At 50.7% G+C, this 19575-nt stretch overlaps 1 protein-coding gene across 1 annotated transcript in view; it reads right to left on the bottom strand.

The window, feature by feature from the left end:
• The window catches only part of CAMSAP2 (calmodulin regulated spectrin associated protein family member 2), an 84866-nt gene that overhangs the window by 3890 nt on the left and 61401 nt on the right, over positions 1-19575 (bottom strand). Inside the window, 10 exon segments of the mRNA XM_021064501.1 lie at positions 1707-1822; positions 3073-3145; positions 5149-5369; positions 6788-6924; positions 10890-11476; positions 11479-13016; positions 13436-13505; positions 13786-13868; positions 17083-17155; positions 18972-19065. Coding sequence (XP_020920160.1) covers positions 1707-1822; positions 3073-3145; positions 5149-5369; positions 6788-6924; positions 10890-11476; positions 11479-13016; positions 13436-13505; positions 13786-13868; positions 17083-17155; positions 18972-19065 — 2992 coding nt within the window.

The raw sequence follows: 19575 nt of genomic DNA, 5'->3' as shown, positions 1-19575 counted from the left end.
CACAGCCACAGCAATGCAGGATACGAGCTGCATCTGCAACCTACACCACAGCTCACGGCAACGCCGGATCCTTAACCCACTGAGTGAGGCCAGGGATTGAACCTGCAACCTCATGGTTCCTAGTCGGATTTGTTAACCACTGAGCCACGATGGGAACTCCGGAAACCATCCTGTTTTGATGATGCACCTGGTCCCCTGCCAGTGAACCGCTGTGAAAGGAAACCACTCACTGTGCCCACAGGCCTCTGATCTGCAGTCAGAACCTGGAGGGAGCTGAGTGGCCCTGGAGGCCACCCTGGAGGGGGTGCTGGGGCCAGGCACCGCTGTCACTGTCACGCCCTCAACTTCCTTCCCAGGGCTGGAAGGTTATGGGTGAGCTTAAAGCAGAATGGGACCAAGAGCAAGTTAAGCCTTTCAAAGATAAGAAGAGGCTTCACCTTTTCCTTCTTCCCTGCCTCTGTCTCTTTCCTCATTCTGTGCCCCTTTCCTGGGACACCTGCCAAGGGCCTCGCACCTTGCAAGCCCCCTCCTGCTGCACGCTAACTCAACTCCGCCCGGGAGCCCTGAGAGGTGTGCCCAGAAACCAGTTCTTCAGGGAGAAAGCTGAACCCTGAGTGTAGTGTTTCTGTGGTATAAATGACTCCCAGCTACCCGTAGTTCTGCAGCTCACAGGATTCTCCCAAATTGAATAGTCATCTGAAAGCCGGGCCGAGCTGGTCCAGGAGCACTGCAACCTTGCAGCTTGTGGTTCAGCACAGTGGCCAGCAAACGCAGCTGGACCCTGACCTAAAAGGTTGTTGGGCTGGTGGACAGAGGCTGTATTAAAAGCCACAGAATAGCGGGAGTTCCCACTGTGGCTCCGTGGAAACAGAGCTAACATCCATGAGGATGCGGGTTCGATCCCTGGCCCCGCTCAGTGGGTTAAGGATCCGGCGTTGCTATGGTTGTGGTGTAGGCCAGCAGCTGCAGCTCTGAGTCGGCCCCTAGCCTGGGAACCTCCATGTGCCACCCAAGTGGCTCTAAAGAGCCAAAAAAAAAAAAAAAAAAAAAAAAAAAGCCACAAAATAGGGAGGAAGAAGACTCACAGAGAGCGAGCTCCACCTCCTTGGGCCTTCAGGGGTCCCAGCCTTGGTGGCCCTCTGCACCCCTCAGTTGCTCACCTCCGCTCACCTCCTCCTCCCGGCTTCACTTCCTAAAAGCCTTCTTCCCTCCATTCTAGTCTACCTGCTTTTATCTCCTCACACAGAAGAGCGCCTGGCAGGATCGGTGAGGCCGGGTGCCCCCAGGCCCGGGGCGTCCCCTCATCTCTCAGGGCCTCTCCATGCTTCTTCGAGATGTGCTGTTCCCAACAAAACTCGCTATTCCAGAAAGGACCTGGTGTGTTCGTGCCCCCCCACCCCTGACCCCCCTCGGACTTGGGACCCACGTACAGCTGAGGGGCCCTCTCCAAAACTTCACACCCAAATGATGACAATGACCAGCATTTTTACGTGAGAAGGAGAGGGCACGAGGTGTAAGTGCTTTCTGGAAACATCTAATTCATCGGGGACAAACCACTCCCTGCCCAGGTGGAACCACATCACCGAAAGGCACCGCCTGAGCTGCTGTTTCTGCTCGGCCTCCTGCGTTCAGACCAGGCCACAAGCACAGCCCGCGTCTATCCTCAGCCGGGTCACCCGGCTCCCCCAGGAGGCACAGGCACTGACCCGTGTACTCTGTGCCCGAAGCCACCGAGGAGGTGGTCGACGCGTTCTCCCAGTCCTTCTCTCCGTTCCGGCTCCCACAGCGGCTTGGAGAGAGGAAGCCTTCCACAGACTCTGACCTAGGATCAGATGACACAATGTTAGGTCTCCACCAGGGGAAGCCGCTGGGGGTTGGAGCGTACACTGAGCGCCAACCAATCAGCCACGAGGCTCGCAGACCGAAAGACGGTGGTCATCTGCTTGTTCACAGCGACACGGGCCAAGTGCCCAGACGCAGCCACCGCTTCATTAATATCGGCTGAATGACCGAATGAATGTCTTGCCACGTGACAACTGGCAATTAATGCAACAGGATGGTAACACAAAGATTACAGCCCAGTGGAGTTCCCTTCATGGCTCAGTGGTTAGTGAACCTGACTAGGATCCATGAAGTTGCAGGTTCGATCCCTGGCCTCACTCAGTGGGTTAAGGATCTGGCGTTGCCATGAACTGTGGTGTAGGTCGCAGATGCGGCTTGGATCCCGAGTTGCTGTGGCTGTGGTGTAGGCCAGGAGCTACAGCTCCGATGAGACCCCTAGCCTGGGAACCTCCAAATGCCGCAGGTGAGGCCCTAAAAAAGCGAAAACAAACAAACAAAAGATTACAGCTCAGAGCTGAGGGCTGTCACTAGAAATGTCCTTTCTTTATATGGGTATTAGAGTGCAAAATAAGATAGTATAATATCGTATGATACAGTTTATGATAATGACATACTGAATTTTTCTTCTAATGTATTTCCTGGAGAAAGGAAGAGCAAACATGCCAAAAAAAGATCTTTCCTAAGTCATAAGCAACTTACTTTGGAATTATTTTAATAGGGAAAAACCTCTTTATATTTGGTGGGGAAAAACCAGAGAGGCCGGCAGGATTATACAGATAAGGCATTTCTGTTTCTACCATGGCTTTATCACAACCACGTCAGCAAGGGCTGATACACGGTTACGGTTAATGTCTTATCGATGTCACAATTCTAAAATTCTAAAAGATAAAAAACACCAAAAGATGAACAGACCTCTTTATGTCTCTCTTTTTTTTTCCTCTTAGGGCCACACCTGCGGCATATGGAGATTTCCAGGCTAGGGGCTGAATCGGAGCTGTAACCACTGGCCTACACCACAGCCACAGCAGTGCCGGATCCTTAACCCGCTGCGAGAGGATGGAACCTGAGTCCTCCCGGATGCTAGTCAGATTCGTTTCTGCTGAGCCATGACGGGAACTCCAGACCTCTTTATATGTGAATTTCCTTTAACAGAAACCCAGCCAGCAACACTCACACAGCTTCGAGACTCTGACTCACTGTCTCCTGGGACAAGCGGGTGCTGGGACTCACCTCGGGGTCCCCTTGCCAGACTGCATGCTCTCGTTATCGCCCGTGTTCAGCGAAGCCAGGGAAAGGCTAGAGACTGAAAAACACGATAAAGTCGTCATCCTGAATGAAAACAAAGTCACGCATTTTAAAGGAGCAACCGGACAAGGGTCTGTTCTTTAGGGAACACCGGCACGTGGCGCCTGGGCTGGCGGTGTCTCTTCTCCCTTCTGAACCCTTTCAACACAGGCTTGCTGCACACAGGCACCGTTTACTTACAATTAGCAAGGAAGCTACTGCGGAGAAGTGAGGAAATAAGCGAGGGAAGTTTCCGGGAGGAGAAGCACGGCGTGGAGACCACGCTCGTAACTACGCAACGTCTTTGCCCAGTGACAGGTTGTAACTAGGCTAAGGCTGGTCATTTCTGAGATGCACACAAAGAGCACACGAACCACCACGCTGTGTGTCGGGAACTAACACAGCGCTGCAGGTCAATTCGACTCCAACAAACAAACGTAGAGAGACGCCAGCCTGGTGGTCAGCAGAGGTGGGGGAGGCCCAAGGAGGGTCCGGCTTCCAGCTCGAAGACCGTGACGTCCAGGTGACACCGTGTGCGTCACCGGGAGAGGTGCTGGGCAAGGAAGTCCTAAGAGTTCCCACCACAAGGAAAGACATGCTCTTCTCCTCTAATCCTGCGTCTCTACGAGGTGACGGATGGTCGGTGCATTTCCTGTGGTCATCACCTTGCGACGTGCGTGGGTCCCACCAGGACCCTGCACACCTTAAATCTGTGGTGCTGGATGCCGATTATAGCGCAATAGAACGGGACGGAGAGGAAGAAACGATAAACCTAATTGCTGTGAGGGCTTAGGCCAGAAACAATGGAGCCATGCAAGACATGATACAGCGATTATAAGGGGCCAAATTAACAAAGAGAAAATCCGCAAAGAAATTAGCAAAAACAATAGAACATATTCAGGAACATCGCATTCCTGGATGGAAAAATAATTTAATTTCAGCCACTACTGGGTATCAAAAAACTTAACTGGCTAGAAAAGGCGCAGGTCGCTTTATTTAACTGAATGAACCACTTTGCTGTATTCCTGAAATTCGTATCAATTGAACTGATTCATACGAATTTCAGGAATACAGCAAAGTAGCTCAGAGAGATACATATCTATATATATACATTTTTTTCTTCTGCAGATTCTTTCCCCTACAGGTTATTATAACATAGTCCCTGTGCTATATAACAGATCCTTGTCGTTTATGTATTTTATGCACAGTAGGGTGTAAAGTTACCCCTCCCTCCTGTCCCTCTGGTCGCTGTAAGTTTGTTTTCTATGTCTGCGGGGGGGAGTTCTCCTTCGACCGTCAATGTTACACTGTTTTACTTCAGTTTTAGAATATCTATGGGAATTCTCTAAAATTTTATGGTGTTTGGTTTTGATAAACTAAATATTAAAAAAAAAAAGAGTATGCATGTTGAATTTAGAAAAAAGATATATTTTCTCGATTCCGGAAATTATAAATTTGGATTTCTGACCATTTCTCTCTTAACTCATGAACCCCTGACCTCCTCACCACATGGTTTCTTGTACATTCTCCTCTACTTCACCAGAACCGAAAAGGCAGTTAATCATCAGGCAGATTCTGCCTGAGGGCAGAGCTCCCCAACAGGTTAGTATTTATTTATTCGGTCTTTTTTTTTTAGGGCTGTACCTGCGACATATGGAGGCTCCCAGGCTAAAAGGTCTAATCGGAGCTACAGCTGCTGGCCTACACCACAGCCACAGCCACGCCAGATCCTTAACCCACTGAGCAAGGCCGGGGATCGAATCTGCAACCTCATGGTTCCTAGTAGGATTTGTTTCCGCTGAGAACTCCTGGGCTAGTATCTCAATTGGAGTTTCTGGCGTTTGCACTGGGTCTGCTGAACAGACGCACGCGCACCTAACAGTCTGCTGAAAGACACTCGCTGCTCCTCCCGGTTTTCCACTCGCTCCCACGGTGCCTGTCTAGGGTTCCACAGCCCCAGGGTCATCACCGCCGCCCAGCCTGGTGTTTCCTATGAGCAGACTCTTCAGGACGGGCTGTTACCTGGAGGACCCTTGCTGGGGGTCTTGGGGGACTCGATGTGGTCTCTGTGGACAGACTTGGGGCGCTGCCTCTTCTGCTTTGCCGCCTGAGGACGGGGTCTGAGCACCGTGTCCATGTCTTCCATGAGTTTCAGCTGCTTCCGCCTCATGTACTCCTGCCTGATGAACTCCCTGCGCGCCCTCTCATCCTCCTTCTTCTGACGCTCTTCCTCGGTTTTCCGCCTAGGAGACCAAGCCGTTAGATTTCTTTCGTTTCTTTCTTTTTTTTTTTTTTTTGTCTTTTTTTTTTGCTATTTCTTGGGCCACTCCCACGGCATATGGAGATTCCCAGGCTAGGGGTCTAATCGGAGCTGTAGCCACCAGCCTACACCACAGCCATAGCAACGTGGGATCCGAGCTGCGTCTACAACCTACACCACAGCTCACGGCAACGCCGGATCCTTAACCCACTGAGCAAGGGCAGGGACCGAACCCACAACCTCATGGTTCCTAGTCAGATTCGTTAACCACTGCGCCATGACGGGAACTCCCTGTTAGATTTCTTCCTCTGCACAACAAAGACAAGAGATGCTGGAGAGACCTCAGCTCCTGAGGAAAAAATGGTTCCTTTCAAACTGTACTGAAGATAATTAATGTAGGTTACTTAAACACATCATTAATAAATCAAAGAACTACTTTAAAAAGTGTGAGAGTGTGCGGGTGTGTAAAACCCAGGGGTGTTATCTTAAGTTAATGTTTCTGGGAGTTCCCTTTGTGGTTCAGTGGGTTAAGAACCTGACTAGCATCCGTGACAATGTAGGTTCAATCCCAAGCCTCTCTCAGTGGGTTAAGGATCCAGCGTTGCTGTGAGCTGTGGTCTAAGTCAAAGATGAGGCTTGGACCTGGTGTTGCTGTGGCTGTGGTGTAGGCTGGCGGCTACAGCTCCGATTCGACCCCTAGCCTGGGAACCTCCATATGCCAAGCGTGCAGCCTAAAAAAGACCAAAAAAAAAAAAGTTAATGCTTCTGGAGAACTTTAAGATGCCTCAAACTTAGGATAAAGATATGCAATCAGGAGTTCCCGTTGTGGTGCAGTGGTTAACCAATCCGACTAGGACCCATGAGGTTGCGGGTTCAATCCCTGGCCTCACTTAGTGGGTTAAGGATCTGGCGTTGCCATGAGCTGTGGTGCAGGTTGCAGATGCGGCTCGGATCTGGTGTTCCTGTGGCTCTGGCGTAGGCCAGTGGCTACAGCTCCTATTCGACCCCTAGCCTGGGAACCTTCATATGCTGTTGGTGTGGCCCTAAAAGACAAAAAAAAAATATATATATATATACGTATGTGTGTGTGTGTGTGTGTGTATATATATGTATATGTATATCTCAGGTAGACTTCGGGAAGATAAATTAACTTCTAAAAAGCAGCCCAAATCAGAATTCAGTTGTCTCCATATACTGCACATGTCTCTCAAAATCTGGTACTAAGAGGGTTAATGAGCGAGTTCCCTGGTGGCTCAGGGGGTTAAGGAACTCTCATATGATGCAGAATCGGCCAAAAAGGAAAAAATAAAAGCAAATGAGAAACCGCTGGGTCTTAACCACGGTCCACAGACGTGCTCCCGTGTCAGCAGTGCCTAGAGCCACCTGAAGGCAATGTCTCACCTGGTCTCCTCTTTCTTATGCTCCATCTCCGCCTCCAGCTGCTGTTTCCGAAGCTGAGTCTCCTTTTCTCTTCTTAATCGTTTCTCCAACAAAGCTGCTCGCTTCATTGCCATATCATTTTCTGCTTTTTGATCATCCTAAGAATGAATTTCATTGAGAAAGATGAATCGTTGCAAGTACCAGTATTCTCGTCTTCAACTGTTTGGCCACACTTGGCGGTTACTCTTACAACTCAAAATCCAAGCTGTCTGTCCAACCTTATTCCAAACCCACCTTATTCCAATCCTACCACGTGTTCCAGAAATTACGAGGAAGAAATGAATTAGAGTGGGAATGCTTTGGATCAAGTAACGAAGGACACGAAACGTCTTTAATTACATGTTTTCACTACCTAGGAAATTAGCAAAGAACAAAACAAAAGGGGGAAAAAAGACAAAGTTTTTTGGACCCTAATGAATAATTTATAATGCGGAGAGTTTCCCCATAATTTTCAAAACTGCATTTAAACATGTATTTAAAATACATGCTTGCAATAGAAAACTCAAAAGCACCCAAAAAAAGTTAGCTACCCAAAGTTCTACCGTATAAAAGGAACTATCGCCGCGTGATTTTTAAAAAATTGTTAGTGTGCTTGGTCTGTACTGAGGTGTCTCCTCCGAAGAGCAGGCGGGCCTACCTGAACCCCTAGCCCAGAGCTCAGCGGGGACCTGCAGGCCTCCTGGGCCCAGAAGTCAGGAGAGTACCCCCTGCAGAAGGAGGTCCCTGTCGTAATGACGCCTCGTAAGACTTAACCCACACGCTGCCCTGGGTGCGGGTGCCTGATTCACAGCGTGGTGTTGGGCCTCACAGGTGCTGAAATAGGAGAAGGATCAGGCAGCTCTTATCCATCGCCTGTCACATGGGAAGATGCACAGGCCAGGGGCTTTGCACATAAGCCCAGACACAGACGGACTCTGAGTGGAGATGGTCGGAAGATGCTGCCCAGACAGTCGATTGAAGCGTCCACGCTTCATGGTGAACGATACGACCTGCACGCTCTGCGAGTCGCCAGGCCCTTTACGGTGGTCAAAGACGCAGGGACTCTAGGAGCTCTCGGTCTAGTAAGAGATCCCACAGCCAAAGGGAACCAACAACAGCGCAAAGCTCTGGGTCACCAGCGCTGCCAGGAGCACGCAGGGGAGTGGGGGGGTGGGGGGCGACCCCGGCGGGGCCTGACATCAGTCCCACAGAGCAGCTAACACAGCAGTCCAGGTGGGGGCCAGCCCAGGATTAGCCTGTGGCTTCATCTAGACACCCCAGGGGCCAAGGCCCTGGAACAGCTGTCCTGAGGGGTGGTGTGGACACCGGATGCACCCCAGAGACGGGCAGGGCACCCCTGAGCTATCCCAACCAGGCGAGGGGGCCCCGGGGGGTGAGAACAGAGGGGAAGAGAATGATGCTGGGGGGACGGGCCCTTTAACACTCATGGGGGGGAGGCGCCCTCTGTTCTCCTTCCTCTGCAGGAGCAGGTGGGGCAAGGGCCCCCGAAATGAAACCCGTCTGTTAGTGTCTACAGCAGTATCCTATTAAAAATAGAAGTTTTGCCGTGTGCTGTGGTGTAGGTCACAGATGCGGCTTGGATCTGGCGTTGCTGTGGCTGTGGTGTAGGCTGGCAGCAACAGCTCCAATTCGACCCCTAGCCTGGGATCCTCCGTGTGCTGCAGGTGTGGACCTAAAAAGACAAAAACCAAAAACCAAAAAAAAAAAGGTTTTACATGGTTAAGAGGAGACAAAACACAACTCACATTCAAATTGCTAAACGTTAAAAGAGCCTACGGGGCCACCTCTCTACGGCTAACTTCAAAGGAAGTTACCCATTTCCAACACTTAATGATCCAAGGTAAAACTACCTCAGTATCTGTGAGTTTTCAATCCAACAGAGCTGTTCGTTTAAATCTGAATTAGGAGTGTCCGCTGTGGTGCAGTGGGTGAAGGGCCTGGCATGGTCACAGCGGCGGCTTGGATTTGATCCCTGGCCTGGAGACGTCCACATAAAATCTGAAATTATAAACTGTCACCCTCCAGTGCTGTCTTTTCTACCTATACTCCAAACTGTGGGCTAGTCAGGATCAGAAGCGGATCTATTTTAGTCACTGAAGAGAAAAAAGAAACGTGTGAGTACCACACATACACACATGCTTCTGATTATAAAAAACCATAAATTGGAAAACACAGAAAAATATAAAGATGAAAATAATGGATGACAGGACAAAATTTTTAAAAATATTATTAGGGTGTTTTTTTTTTTTTTTTTGGTTGCACCCTGGCACGTGCCAGGGACTGAACCTGGGCCACAGCAGTGGCAATGCTGAGACCTTAACGCTGGGCCACCAGGGAACTCCTACTGGGCTTTCCTTGTTCTAACTTCTATGATAAATTTCAAGATATTGCCACCCAAATTAACACAACACTGTAAATCAACTACATATCAATAAAATAAAAAATTTTAAAAAGACATTCCCATCAAGAGGAGCTCTTGCTTGGTGCTGATTAAGGGGCTGCAGTGCTGTTTACATATATGTTACACCCAATGCCATCCTGACACTTGGGGTCAGATGCTGCACCCTGGCCAGTGCTTCTGGGGAGTCCTCCTAATGGCAACTCCCCAAACTGTACATTTTTTTTGTTTATCTTTTGTCCTTTTATTTTAGGGCTGCACCCGCAGCATATGGAGATTCCTAGGCTAGGGGTCCAATCAGAGCTGTTGCTGCTGGCCTATGCCAGAGCCATAGCAACGCCAGGTCTGAGCCACGTCTGTGACCTACACCACAGCTCACGGTGACGTGGGATCCTTGACCCACTGAGCGAGGCTACGGATTGAACCCACAACCTCATAGTTCCCAGTTGGATTTGTTTCCGCTGAGCCATGAAGGAAACTCCCCAAACTGGGCATTTTTTTAAAGTATCTTTTTTTTTTCTTTTTAGGGCTGTACCTGTGGCATGTGGAAGTTCCCAGGCTAGGGGTAGAGCCACAGCAACTTAGGATCTGAGCTGCATCTCTGACCTACACCACAGCTCATGGCAACAGTGGATCCCTGACCCACTGATCAAGGCCAGGGACTAAACCCACATCCTCATGGATACTAGTCGGATTTGTTTTTACCGTACCACAACGGGAACTCACAAACCATACACTTTTAGGAGTTCCTGTCGTGGCGCAGCAGAAACAATCCGACTGGGAACCATGAGGTTTTAGGTTCGATCCCTGGCCTCACTCAGTGGGTTAAGGATCCGGCGTTGCTGTGAGCAGTGGTGTAGGTCAGAGAGGTGGCTTGGATCTGGCATTGCTGTGGTTGAGGTGTAGGCTGGTGGCTATAGCTCTGATTAGATCCCTAACCTGGGAACTTCCATACGCTGCAGGTGCAGCCCTAAAGACAAAAAAAAAAAAAGGACATTTTTAAATGCTTCACCTTTGCAATATTCTGTCTGGTCAGTTTTTAGAAGTTTTTTTTTTTTTTTTTTAGGGCCACACTCTGGCATATGGAAGGTCCCAGGCTAGGGGTAGGCCTACACCACAGCCACAGCCACGCGGGACCCGAGCCGCATCTGTGACCTATGCTGCCAGATCCTTAACCCACTGAGCGAGACCAGGGATGGAACCTGCGTCCTCATGGATATTAGTCACAATGGGAACTCCTAGAAGATTTTTTTAAAAAGCAAAAGTGTAAAGGAAGATGGTCAACGTGAAGAGAAGAAACTAAAACAGACTTACACGCAATGCCAAGTTATGAACAGCTTTTTACAGACTGGCGACTGAGGAACTTTTGGAAGAGATTCGAATCACTTGGTTTTTTTTAAAAGGCTTTGGTGAAGGTGAGAGAGAGAGAGGCGGGTGGAAAAAACCCGCACGTCTTGAGCATGTATCTCAAGGTGATGAAGGAGATGGTTCTAGAAATCAGGATGCCTGTGGTGCTGCACCCACCGAGGACGGGCCAACACCAAGGACACTCTAGGACGAACGGCAGAGGGACCCGTAGCAGAGGGACTGCCGGCCAAAGAAGCCAGCGGGTCAGCTCAACACACCCACTAATGAAGAGGCTGAGAATCAAGCAGTCGGTTTTACCTTAAAAAAGAATCCACAGCATACTTTCTGGTCATCATCAAATTGTTCTTTATCACTTTCTCCGTCATACTTTTCAACAGATACATCAGCCTTTTCAGGGGGTTTCAGATCTGAGAGGGAAACTTCAATCAGGTTCACGCTTTTAGGAGCAGCAGCTGCAGATGGGAGAACAGGTCTTGGAGGAGGCTCTGCGGGCTGATCCACCTGCTCCCCGCTCGGGGCAGGGCCCTCCGGAGGCGCGGGGGGCGGAGGTGGGGTGTCCTTGCCTTCAGGGTCACGGCCCCGCTGCCCCTCAGCCCCCATGGGCACCCCCTCCTCCTTCGCCTCCTCCCTAGGCCTGGCCTCCTGCGCCTGAGGTTCGCCTGCGTCACCCAGACACACGAAGGACCTCGTCTGGATGGGGACCTGGCTGGGCGAGAACCTCCGGAGCCGAGGGAGGCTGTCCACCGACCGGGGCGGCGTCAGCGTTCGGTTCAAAGGCGTGATTTTTAAGTCATTGGGCCTGGGAGTCCTCTGATTTTTCACAGAGAAAGATGCGCCCTTCCTGCCGGAGGGCTGGGGGGACGGGTGGGTGGGCCGGGGGCATCGGCTGCCTGCCGGGGGGGCCTGCAGTCCCGGGGCTGCTTGTTCGGGGAGGCGGCCCAGGCCTGCTGCTCCCGCATCTGCATGAGCAGCTCCTGCTGCAGCGACAGGCGCTGCATCTCCTGCTGCAGGAAGTGCAGGGAGGCGTTCAGCTTCTCGATGGAGCGGGTGTACTCCAGCAGCTCCCCCTCGGCCGCCGGCTCCTCCGACGGGCTGGCCAGGCCCCACGGCCTCTCGGGGTCCCCGGGCGTGGTTGGCGACCGCAGCCACCGGCCCGCGGGGCTCTCCACGCCCTCCTTGATGTCCGCCAGGGACTTGCTCCTCTGGCCGCTCGCCTGCGGCGGCTCCCTGTCCTTGGCGCGGTCCGTGAACACCTTGTCGTCCTCCGCGCCGGCGGCCTCCTCCCGGAGCGGGGCAGCCCCGTCCCCTTTCTTCTTCACGACCGTGAGAAAGGCCGTCCTCCCCATCTTCTGCCGCTGCCGCGTGAAGGCGGCCTCCACCTTCTTCTTCTGGGCTTCGATGGCGCGCCGCTTCTCCTCCAGCTTCATGCGCAGGTGCACCATCTCCGAGGCCAGCAGCTGCGTGGTGTCCCGGGTGGGTGCCGGGCTCGGCTCCTCGGGGCCCTGGGCCCAGGCCACCACGTGCGGGATGTTCAGCTCCGAGCCCTCGGGCGTCGTCTTCTGCGAGCTGCTGCCGCTGCTCCTCCCGTCGGCGTGGTTCAGCTTCCGGAACTTCTGCTCGGCGAAGCTGGTCATCTTCACGCCAGAGCCGGAGGACGTGCTGCTGCCTGGCTGGGACCTGGTGCTGGCGGGGCTGGGGCAGGGGCTCGGGGCCTCCCTGGGCTGGCCAGCCGGCGCCTCGTGGTCCGGGGGCAGTTTGGACCCGTCGTCCACGTCCGAGTCCAGACTCACGGTGTAGTCTCTCAGGGACGAGTCCTCGTCCATGGTCTCGGCAATGTCCTCCGAGGGGACGTGGATGCCGGTGTCCACCTCCGTGGTGTCGGTGACGGGGCTCAAGGCCCCCTTGGTGTCGGTCATGTTTTCGGGGCTGGTCCTGAGCAGGAGGTTGGAGTTCAGGATGCTCAGCTCCTGGCTGTGCAGGAAGAAGCCGTTGGCGAGCTGGCCCGGCTGGGGGGTGCGGGCGGGCTTCTCGGTGTCGTGGATGATCTGCAGGGCTTCCTCGATGCTCGGGGGGCCAACCTGGTTGCCAAACTCGTCCAGGATCACCCGGTTCTGTAAGGCTCCGTTTGGGAGCCGGTAGCAGGCGCTCTCGTTGGAGTTGAGCTCGTCTGTGTTCAGGGGCGCGTACGACGTCAGGTCACCGTGAGAGCCCAGGTGAAGCTCCTCCTCGATGCTTCCCGCTTCCTCCTCCCCATTTACTGGCTTGAAGGACAGGTTTTTCCTCACATTCTTAGCTACACGGTTGTTGTTCAGACTAAGTCCTTCGTTACTGATAGAACGCGTGATTCCTCGGTTTGGGGTGGACCGCTGCACGGTATTCTCCTTATCAAAGGAAATATCAAACGAAACTCCATGCACTGATGATCTGAAAAAAAATTAAAGAGAAAATCCCTAATCAGTCCCGGAAGAGAAACCATCTGGTATCAGTGAACGCCAACAGTCATATGACTTGATAGCGCCTCTCCTTCCCATTTCTCGTAATCACACTGTTGCCCAGGCGAGGGTCAGGCTGGCAGCCCCTCCGTTCATCTGGGCCCTGTGGCTTCTCCATCCTGTCCAGGGTGCCCTTTTCCAATGAGGGGACTAATCAGAGGTCTATGTGACTTGGCTAACAACAAAGGAGAGAGTCCAGAGACAGACAGAGATAGAGACAGAGATAGAGAGAGCCAGAGAGCCAGAGCCAGAGAGAGACAGCAAGGAAGAGACAGAGACAGAGAGAGACAGAGACGGGGATGAGTGTTTCTTCACAATGTAAGGTTAACTGAAAAGAAATCCTTTGCTTACCTTTTCTCCTTGGGCCATGTCCCTATGAAGCCATCAACATAAGACATGGATGACGACCGTCGGATTCCTCCTTCAAATGCATAAAAGTAAAAGTCACTGACATCAGGGGAAAAAACGTTAGCTTATACCAGCTTAACAGAGTCACATAAGGTGACAGGTACATATGGAAAAATAAAGATCAGCTAAGAAAAACAAGCCCAGAGAAACAGATTGACCTCTGAGTGTGTATATAACACCTTTTAGAAAAAAAAAAAACACTGGGTTATTTTTGTTTATTTCCATTTATTCCCTGATCCTTTTCCAGCTGACCACTTAAACGGCATTCTCCTCGGGTATTTCAAATACACTACCTGAGGCTGAAGGGTTAGCTTGGGGACGTGAGCGTCTAGACGACAAAGGATGGCGCCAGTGTGTCAACGCGGCTCCTCCCCCACTGCAAGGCAAAGTACATAAAATGTCATCGGGGTCTGGCTCGTTCACAGAAATTCTCCACAGAGTGGCTGGAGTCAGAAACAACACTGTCACTTCTGAGTCTCCATCCCAGGCGAAAAGAAAAAGGAAGGAAGTACAGTGTTTAAACCAACGAATGGCAGTGATGACACACGTCTAGGTATTTCGTGTCTTAGCCTGAGAGTTTGAAATGCTATGTTCATGAACGGCTCAGTGTCCTTCCGAGGTAAGAGGTGGCACATTAGTTTCACTTTACAAAGAGAAAAACTGAGAATTAAAGAAGTGAAAGTCATCAGCTGGAGAGATTTTGGTGGCATCCAAGTCTCTCTGAAAGCAGAGGTGTGATAAATCCTTGTAAGAGCCTGGCGCCTCCCGGCTCAGGGAGCGGCACCCAGTGCCTGCTGGGGTTTGTGTGTCCTGTCGCTTCCTCTACTCAATCCCACCCTATTCCAATTCATGTGGGGGATGAGCCTAGTTCCAAATTATGGGGACACTGGGCCCGAATTTAGCCTCTTTTTCTGAGTTTCAAGTCTGTCCTGCAGCAGGCGTGGTAAGCAACCCACCCACTGGGTGGGACTACAATGGGGAGGGGATGCAGGGGCTTCTCAGCGACCTCTCGGCAGTGCCACCTGTGATCATGAGTATGCCAACTAGGGCTGCAGAGGTAAACCCCAATACTGGGGTCTTACTATGCAACGAAAGCTGAATTCATGAGCTTTCCCAAAGCAGCACACCCTGGAGACCCCGCAGAGCTGTGTCTGCTTCTGTGTGCCTCCCGACCTGCCATTGCTCCGTCCGAGGACTGACAGGGAGAGGGGCACCCACGCTGCTCCATCACCTCCCCCTTCTCCATGGTCTCTGTCTACGGTGAAGATGGCCCTGGAGAGACATGGCTTATTAACATACGTCCCCGCCGTTCTCCCTCCCCAAGTAACGGCTCAACTGTGCTCACTGCCCTCCTTCCACATCCAGAGGACTCGGAAGTGGCGTCACCCCGACAGGCTCACAGCAAGTGTGCGGGGCAGCCGCTAGAAACGTCCTGCTTTGCTGTTTGCTCCCTTTGGCTTTTCTCCTCCTAAGATCACTGTTTAAGTGCAATAGCACCTGTAGATGTGACTGCATTATTCTCAGGAAGGGCAGAAATTCTACAAAAGGAGAACTAACTACAAATGGACCACAGGGAAACTCAGAAAAGAGAGGATGGCACAGCAACCCTCCAAGGAAAGGACTGAGATCCCCATCTGGCTGCGGCAGGTCCCTCTGCTGGGACAGTGGGAAAAGGGCAGCCACTCAGACCTCCGAGAGGCAGAGAAGAGACGAGTGTTCCAGAGGCTCTGAAGGCAGTTCCAGCGTCAGAGACGTGGAAGGTTGTCCATGCAGTTCCTAGAAGTAACAATTATGGAATAACCTAGTCTTTTCAGGGCTGCACCCGCAGCAGATGGGGCTTCCCAGGCTAGGGGTTGAATCGGCGCTGTAGCCGCCCACCTACACCATAGCCACAGCAATGCAGGATCCGAGCCTTGTCTGCGACCTACACCACAGCTCACGGCAACAACGGATCCTTAACTCACTGAATGAGGCCAGGGATCGAACCTGAAACCTCATGGTTCCTAGTCGGATTCATTTCCGCTGCGCCACGATGGGAACTCCTAACCTCATCTTTTAAGTGGCAGGTTTCAGAGGTTTAAAAGATTTAATAGTATGAGAGTTAACGACCTTGACGATCAAGTGTCTTCTACATTTTCAAGGATGGAGCTGTCACTACACAAGCAGCTCCGGGAAGGCCAAGGAGACAGGGTGTAGACAGGTTTCCCGGAGGGTAAGCTGGAGAGGCTCCCGGGGCGGCCCCTCCACGGCACGTCCAGGAGCCCGTTACCCAACAGAAGCCCTGATGGAGGCGACAGGAGTAAGTCAGAGGGCGAGGGGAGGACAGCGCTTTCCTATCCCTCAGGCAAGTTTCCGAGACCAGACGCACACAGCGCTAAGAAGCCCTGCAGGGGCGGTAAGAGCTGTAGTGCTTCTGTGCCCACCCGTTAGCACAGAGCAGAGAGGAGCAGGTGACAGCACCAGCACAAGGTCGCATTTTTAGGTTAAACTGAGAAGTCACGCAAAAAGTACCTTCAATTTCTTATTCATGATTTTTTAAATGTATTTTGTAACAGACCTGCTTGAATTTCTTAAAAAACCCCACAAGATACATCTGCTTTACACTAAAAAAAAAAAAAAAAAAAAAAAAAAAAAAATTCAGATAAACTGGGGAGTCCAGAGTCAACATATGTTTTAGGTTCTAATGAATTCACATTAAAAGCTGCTCACAGGATCTGCCTTTTCACATTTTTTTTTTTTTTTTTTTTTGGTCTTTTTTGTCTTTTTGCTATTTCTGTGGGCCGCTCCCGCAGCATATGGAGGTTCCCAGGCTAGGGGTCAAATCAGAGCTGTAGCCGCCGGCCTACGCCAGAGACACAGCAACGCAGGATCTGAGCCGCGTCTGCAACCTACACCACAGCTCACGGCAACGCTGGATCGTTAACCCACTGAGCAAGGGCAGGGATCGAACCCGCAACCTCATGGTTCCTAGTTGGATTCGTTAACCACTGCGCCACGACGGGAACTCCCCTTTTCACATTTTAAACAAGTTAATGTCTCTATCACATAACTGGTTCAGAAGCCAGGGTTATCCTAATATGTTTGTTTTCAATTCAGTTCCTGATATTAGGCACTAAGGCATTAGATAAAGATTCAACATGACAATAAACATCTCATTGTCATTTCTCAATAATTATAGTAACCAGCACCAAAAAAAAAAAAAAAAAATCCAGCATTGAAAACCGCCTTAAAAATTTACAAAAATATTAAAAAATTAAAAAATCCAAATAAGATTTAAAAATGTCCCTGAGGCCTAAGAGTTACTTCTCTTTAAGCATTATATAATCTCAGGTATAAACAAGTTACACAGCAGAAGATCAGTTTCAGGCTGACGACTTAGAATATATTCTTCCTTTTCAGTGTGATTCATACAAGCCTATTTATAAAACATTCATTTCACTGCAAATTTCGATTACACTGCTGACATGAAAAACAGGCTTTAATAGGGAAAGTTAATGAAACCCTTAGTTCAAAACCCAAATGAAAAGTCGAATGCGCTAAGGGGATAAAGTCTGATTTTGTCAGCGTGTGGAACGGACACTGTGGATTACCTGGGTGCGAGGCCAGAGCTGTCCAGGGAGGTGCTCGCCACGGGGGCCGATGGCAAACCATCCACAGGTTCTGCTACGAGAGAGGAAACCCTCAGAGTCACATACTCAGCATGTTTCCCAGGTTATTTCAAGAGTTCTGAACCACCAATAAATGTCTCTCAATCTTCCTTATTACTTACAGAGAAATTGCAGTGTATTTAGTTTTCTTAAATAATTTTTTTTTTCCTTTTTAGCATATGGAAATTCCCGGGCTAGGGGTTGAACAGGAGCTGCAGGTGCCAGCCTATGTACGCCACAGCCACAGCCACACCAGATGCGAGCTATGTCTGTGACCTACAGCACACCTGTGGCAACGCTGGATCCTTAACCCACTGAGCGAGGTCAGGGATCGAACCCGCGTGCTCGCGGACACTATGTTGAGTTCTTCACCTGCTGAGCCATAACGGGAATGCCTTAAATAATTTTCAAAAGGACGTATTTTCTTTAAATTCTTTTTGAAGTGCTCTGGCTTAGAAAATACACTTACTTAATTCAGGCTGACTGGGAGGGAAAAAAAAGGCTTAATGTGAGATAGATGCAGACATTTAAAATAAAAGCAGGTGGGTGTCTAATTCTAATAAAACTTTCCTGGAACTTCAGTCACACATGGTCACTTTTCCATCTATGAAATAGTTGGTATTTTGTAATCAGAGACAATTTCATGGGCTGATAATTAATCCCACTGTAAAATGTACATCTTTGTACATAAGTCTCATTTTTTTCCTGTCTTTGAGACCTAACGGAACAGCTATTGAGTACTCTGAATAGTGGGCTTCATACGAAACAGTATCTACGAAAACTCCATGGCAGCAGTAAAAAGTTGTACAGATACTGGTTCTGGTAACCACTAAGGACATCTGGCTTTACTGAGTGGGCTCAGGCAGGGTCTCCAGTCTTCTCCAAATGTGCCTTGTCACAAAATGACTCGCTGCCCAGCCCCTGCCTCAAGCGAGGGGCCCGAGCTGGTTAGACACCCATTGCCGAGTAGTTCACAGAACTCGGCCTGGGCCACGAGGGCTGAGGCTCTGGAGTGGAGTGGATCCACTGGAGTGGATGCCTCCCCCAGCCCTCCCTGTCTCCTTCTCTTCTTTAATATTTTTTGGGGGGTGGGGGAGACACAAGGGGAAACAGGAAAGATGTGGAGCCAAGGGAAGTACCGAGCTAGATGGGCCATGCGGTGGTGCTCTGTGCTGGCCAGTTAGGCTGGGGACAGCTCTCTAGCGTGGCCAGACTTGTCACTGGAATTGTTTTTTCCTATAGAGATAAACCCCTGGTTTTATAGCAGAAGCCAATGGAAAATTTGTCTTACTCTAGAGAAGCCATAGCAAGATTTTTTTGTGTGGCTCTTTATTTCCAGAGGCCTTCAGAGCAACTCACCTCTGTGATTCTGACTAGTGATCTTACCATGTGCAATAACGGATCATGAGAGTGGAATACTCACAAGCACCCTAGGCTTAAAAACATACACACGAGCCTCGTTATGGATGAACAGCAAACTCAAATTACATAATTCAAAAGCCATAATTTGAGTGGCTTCTGGGTAATAATGTTAAAACTAACAAGGAACGAAAGCTAGGGATGGGGGCAGAAGATGCTCAAAGAAAGTGGGACAAAGTTAAAGCTAAAAAGCCCCACAAGCCCAGCCTTGGGATTCGGGGCCCCTCGGGCCACCTCCTCTTCCTCCTGCAGCCTCCGTCTCTCCCAGAGACCTTGGTGGCTTCCGATACTAAAGATGCAGAGTGTATCAAGGCTACCAGCTGGCACATGAGGCAGTAACAGGCTTCCCTCTACAAGAATAACCCGGTGAGGCTGCATCAACTTTCCGCGTTGGTGGTGGGAGCGCAGATCACCTCCGTGTGGACGAAGCACGCGCGGCTGGACGAAGGAGGGCTTCACGACTTCGAACCACCAGAAGAGCTCGGCCATGAACACCAAGTAGTTACTCTACGGCAGTGAGACAGGGACGAGAGCAGTTAGGAGCAGCCGGACCAGGAGGCGGCGACAAGCAGGACTCGGGACTGCTCTCCCTGTGAAAACACAGCCTGCAGCAGCGATCACTCTTCACCGAGTAACGTCTACTCTAGCGACTACATCTAGGACAGAAGACACGCACAACCACGCAGCCCTCTCTGCCCATCTACTCTGCTGCTCACGCGGAGGCTCAGCGCCGCCGGCTGTGCAGGATCTGACAGCACACAAGGCGCTCTTCTTCCACAGCTGGAACGGCTCAGACCCAGACAGCGGTGTTCGCCTTAAACAAAGTAAGATCTTTCCAGGTCTGGAAGAAACTTCTTCAAGACATCACCAGGTGTCTAGTTGAAGAGCATTTTCTCCATGTGCTTGGCGATGCTAAACGCAACAGCACACACAGCAGGTGCTAAAGCACACACCTCTGGATTGGTACCGGCCAGTTCTTCATTTCGAAACATAACAAAAACGTTATTTAGACAATTT

Source organism: Sus scrofa, chromosome 10 (assembly GCF_000003025.6).
Source record: "Sus scrofa isolate TJ Tabasco breed Duroc chromosome 10, Sscrofa11.1, whole genome shotgun sequence".
Classification (NCBI taxonomy): Eukaryota; Metazoa; Chordata; class Mammalia; order Artiodactyla; family Suidae; genus Sus; species Sus scrofa.
The sequence above is the reverse complement of the archived record's forward strand: the minus strand, read 5'-3'. Positions and strand labels throughout refer to the sequence as shown.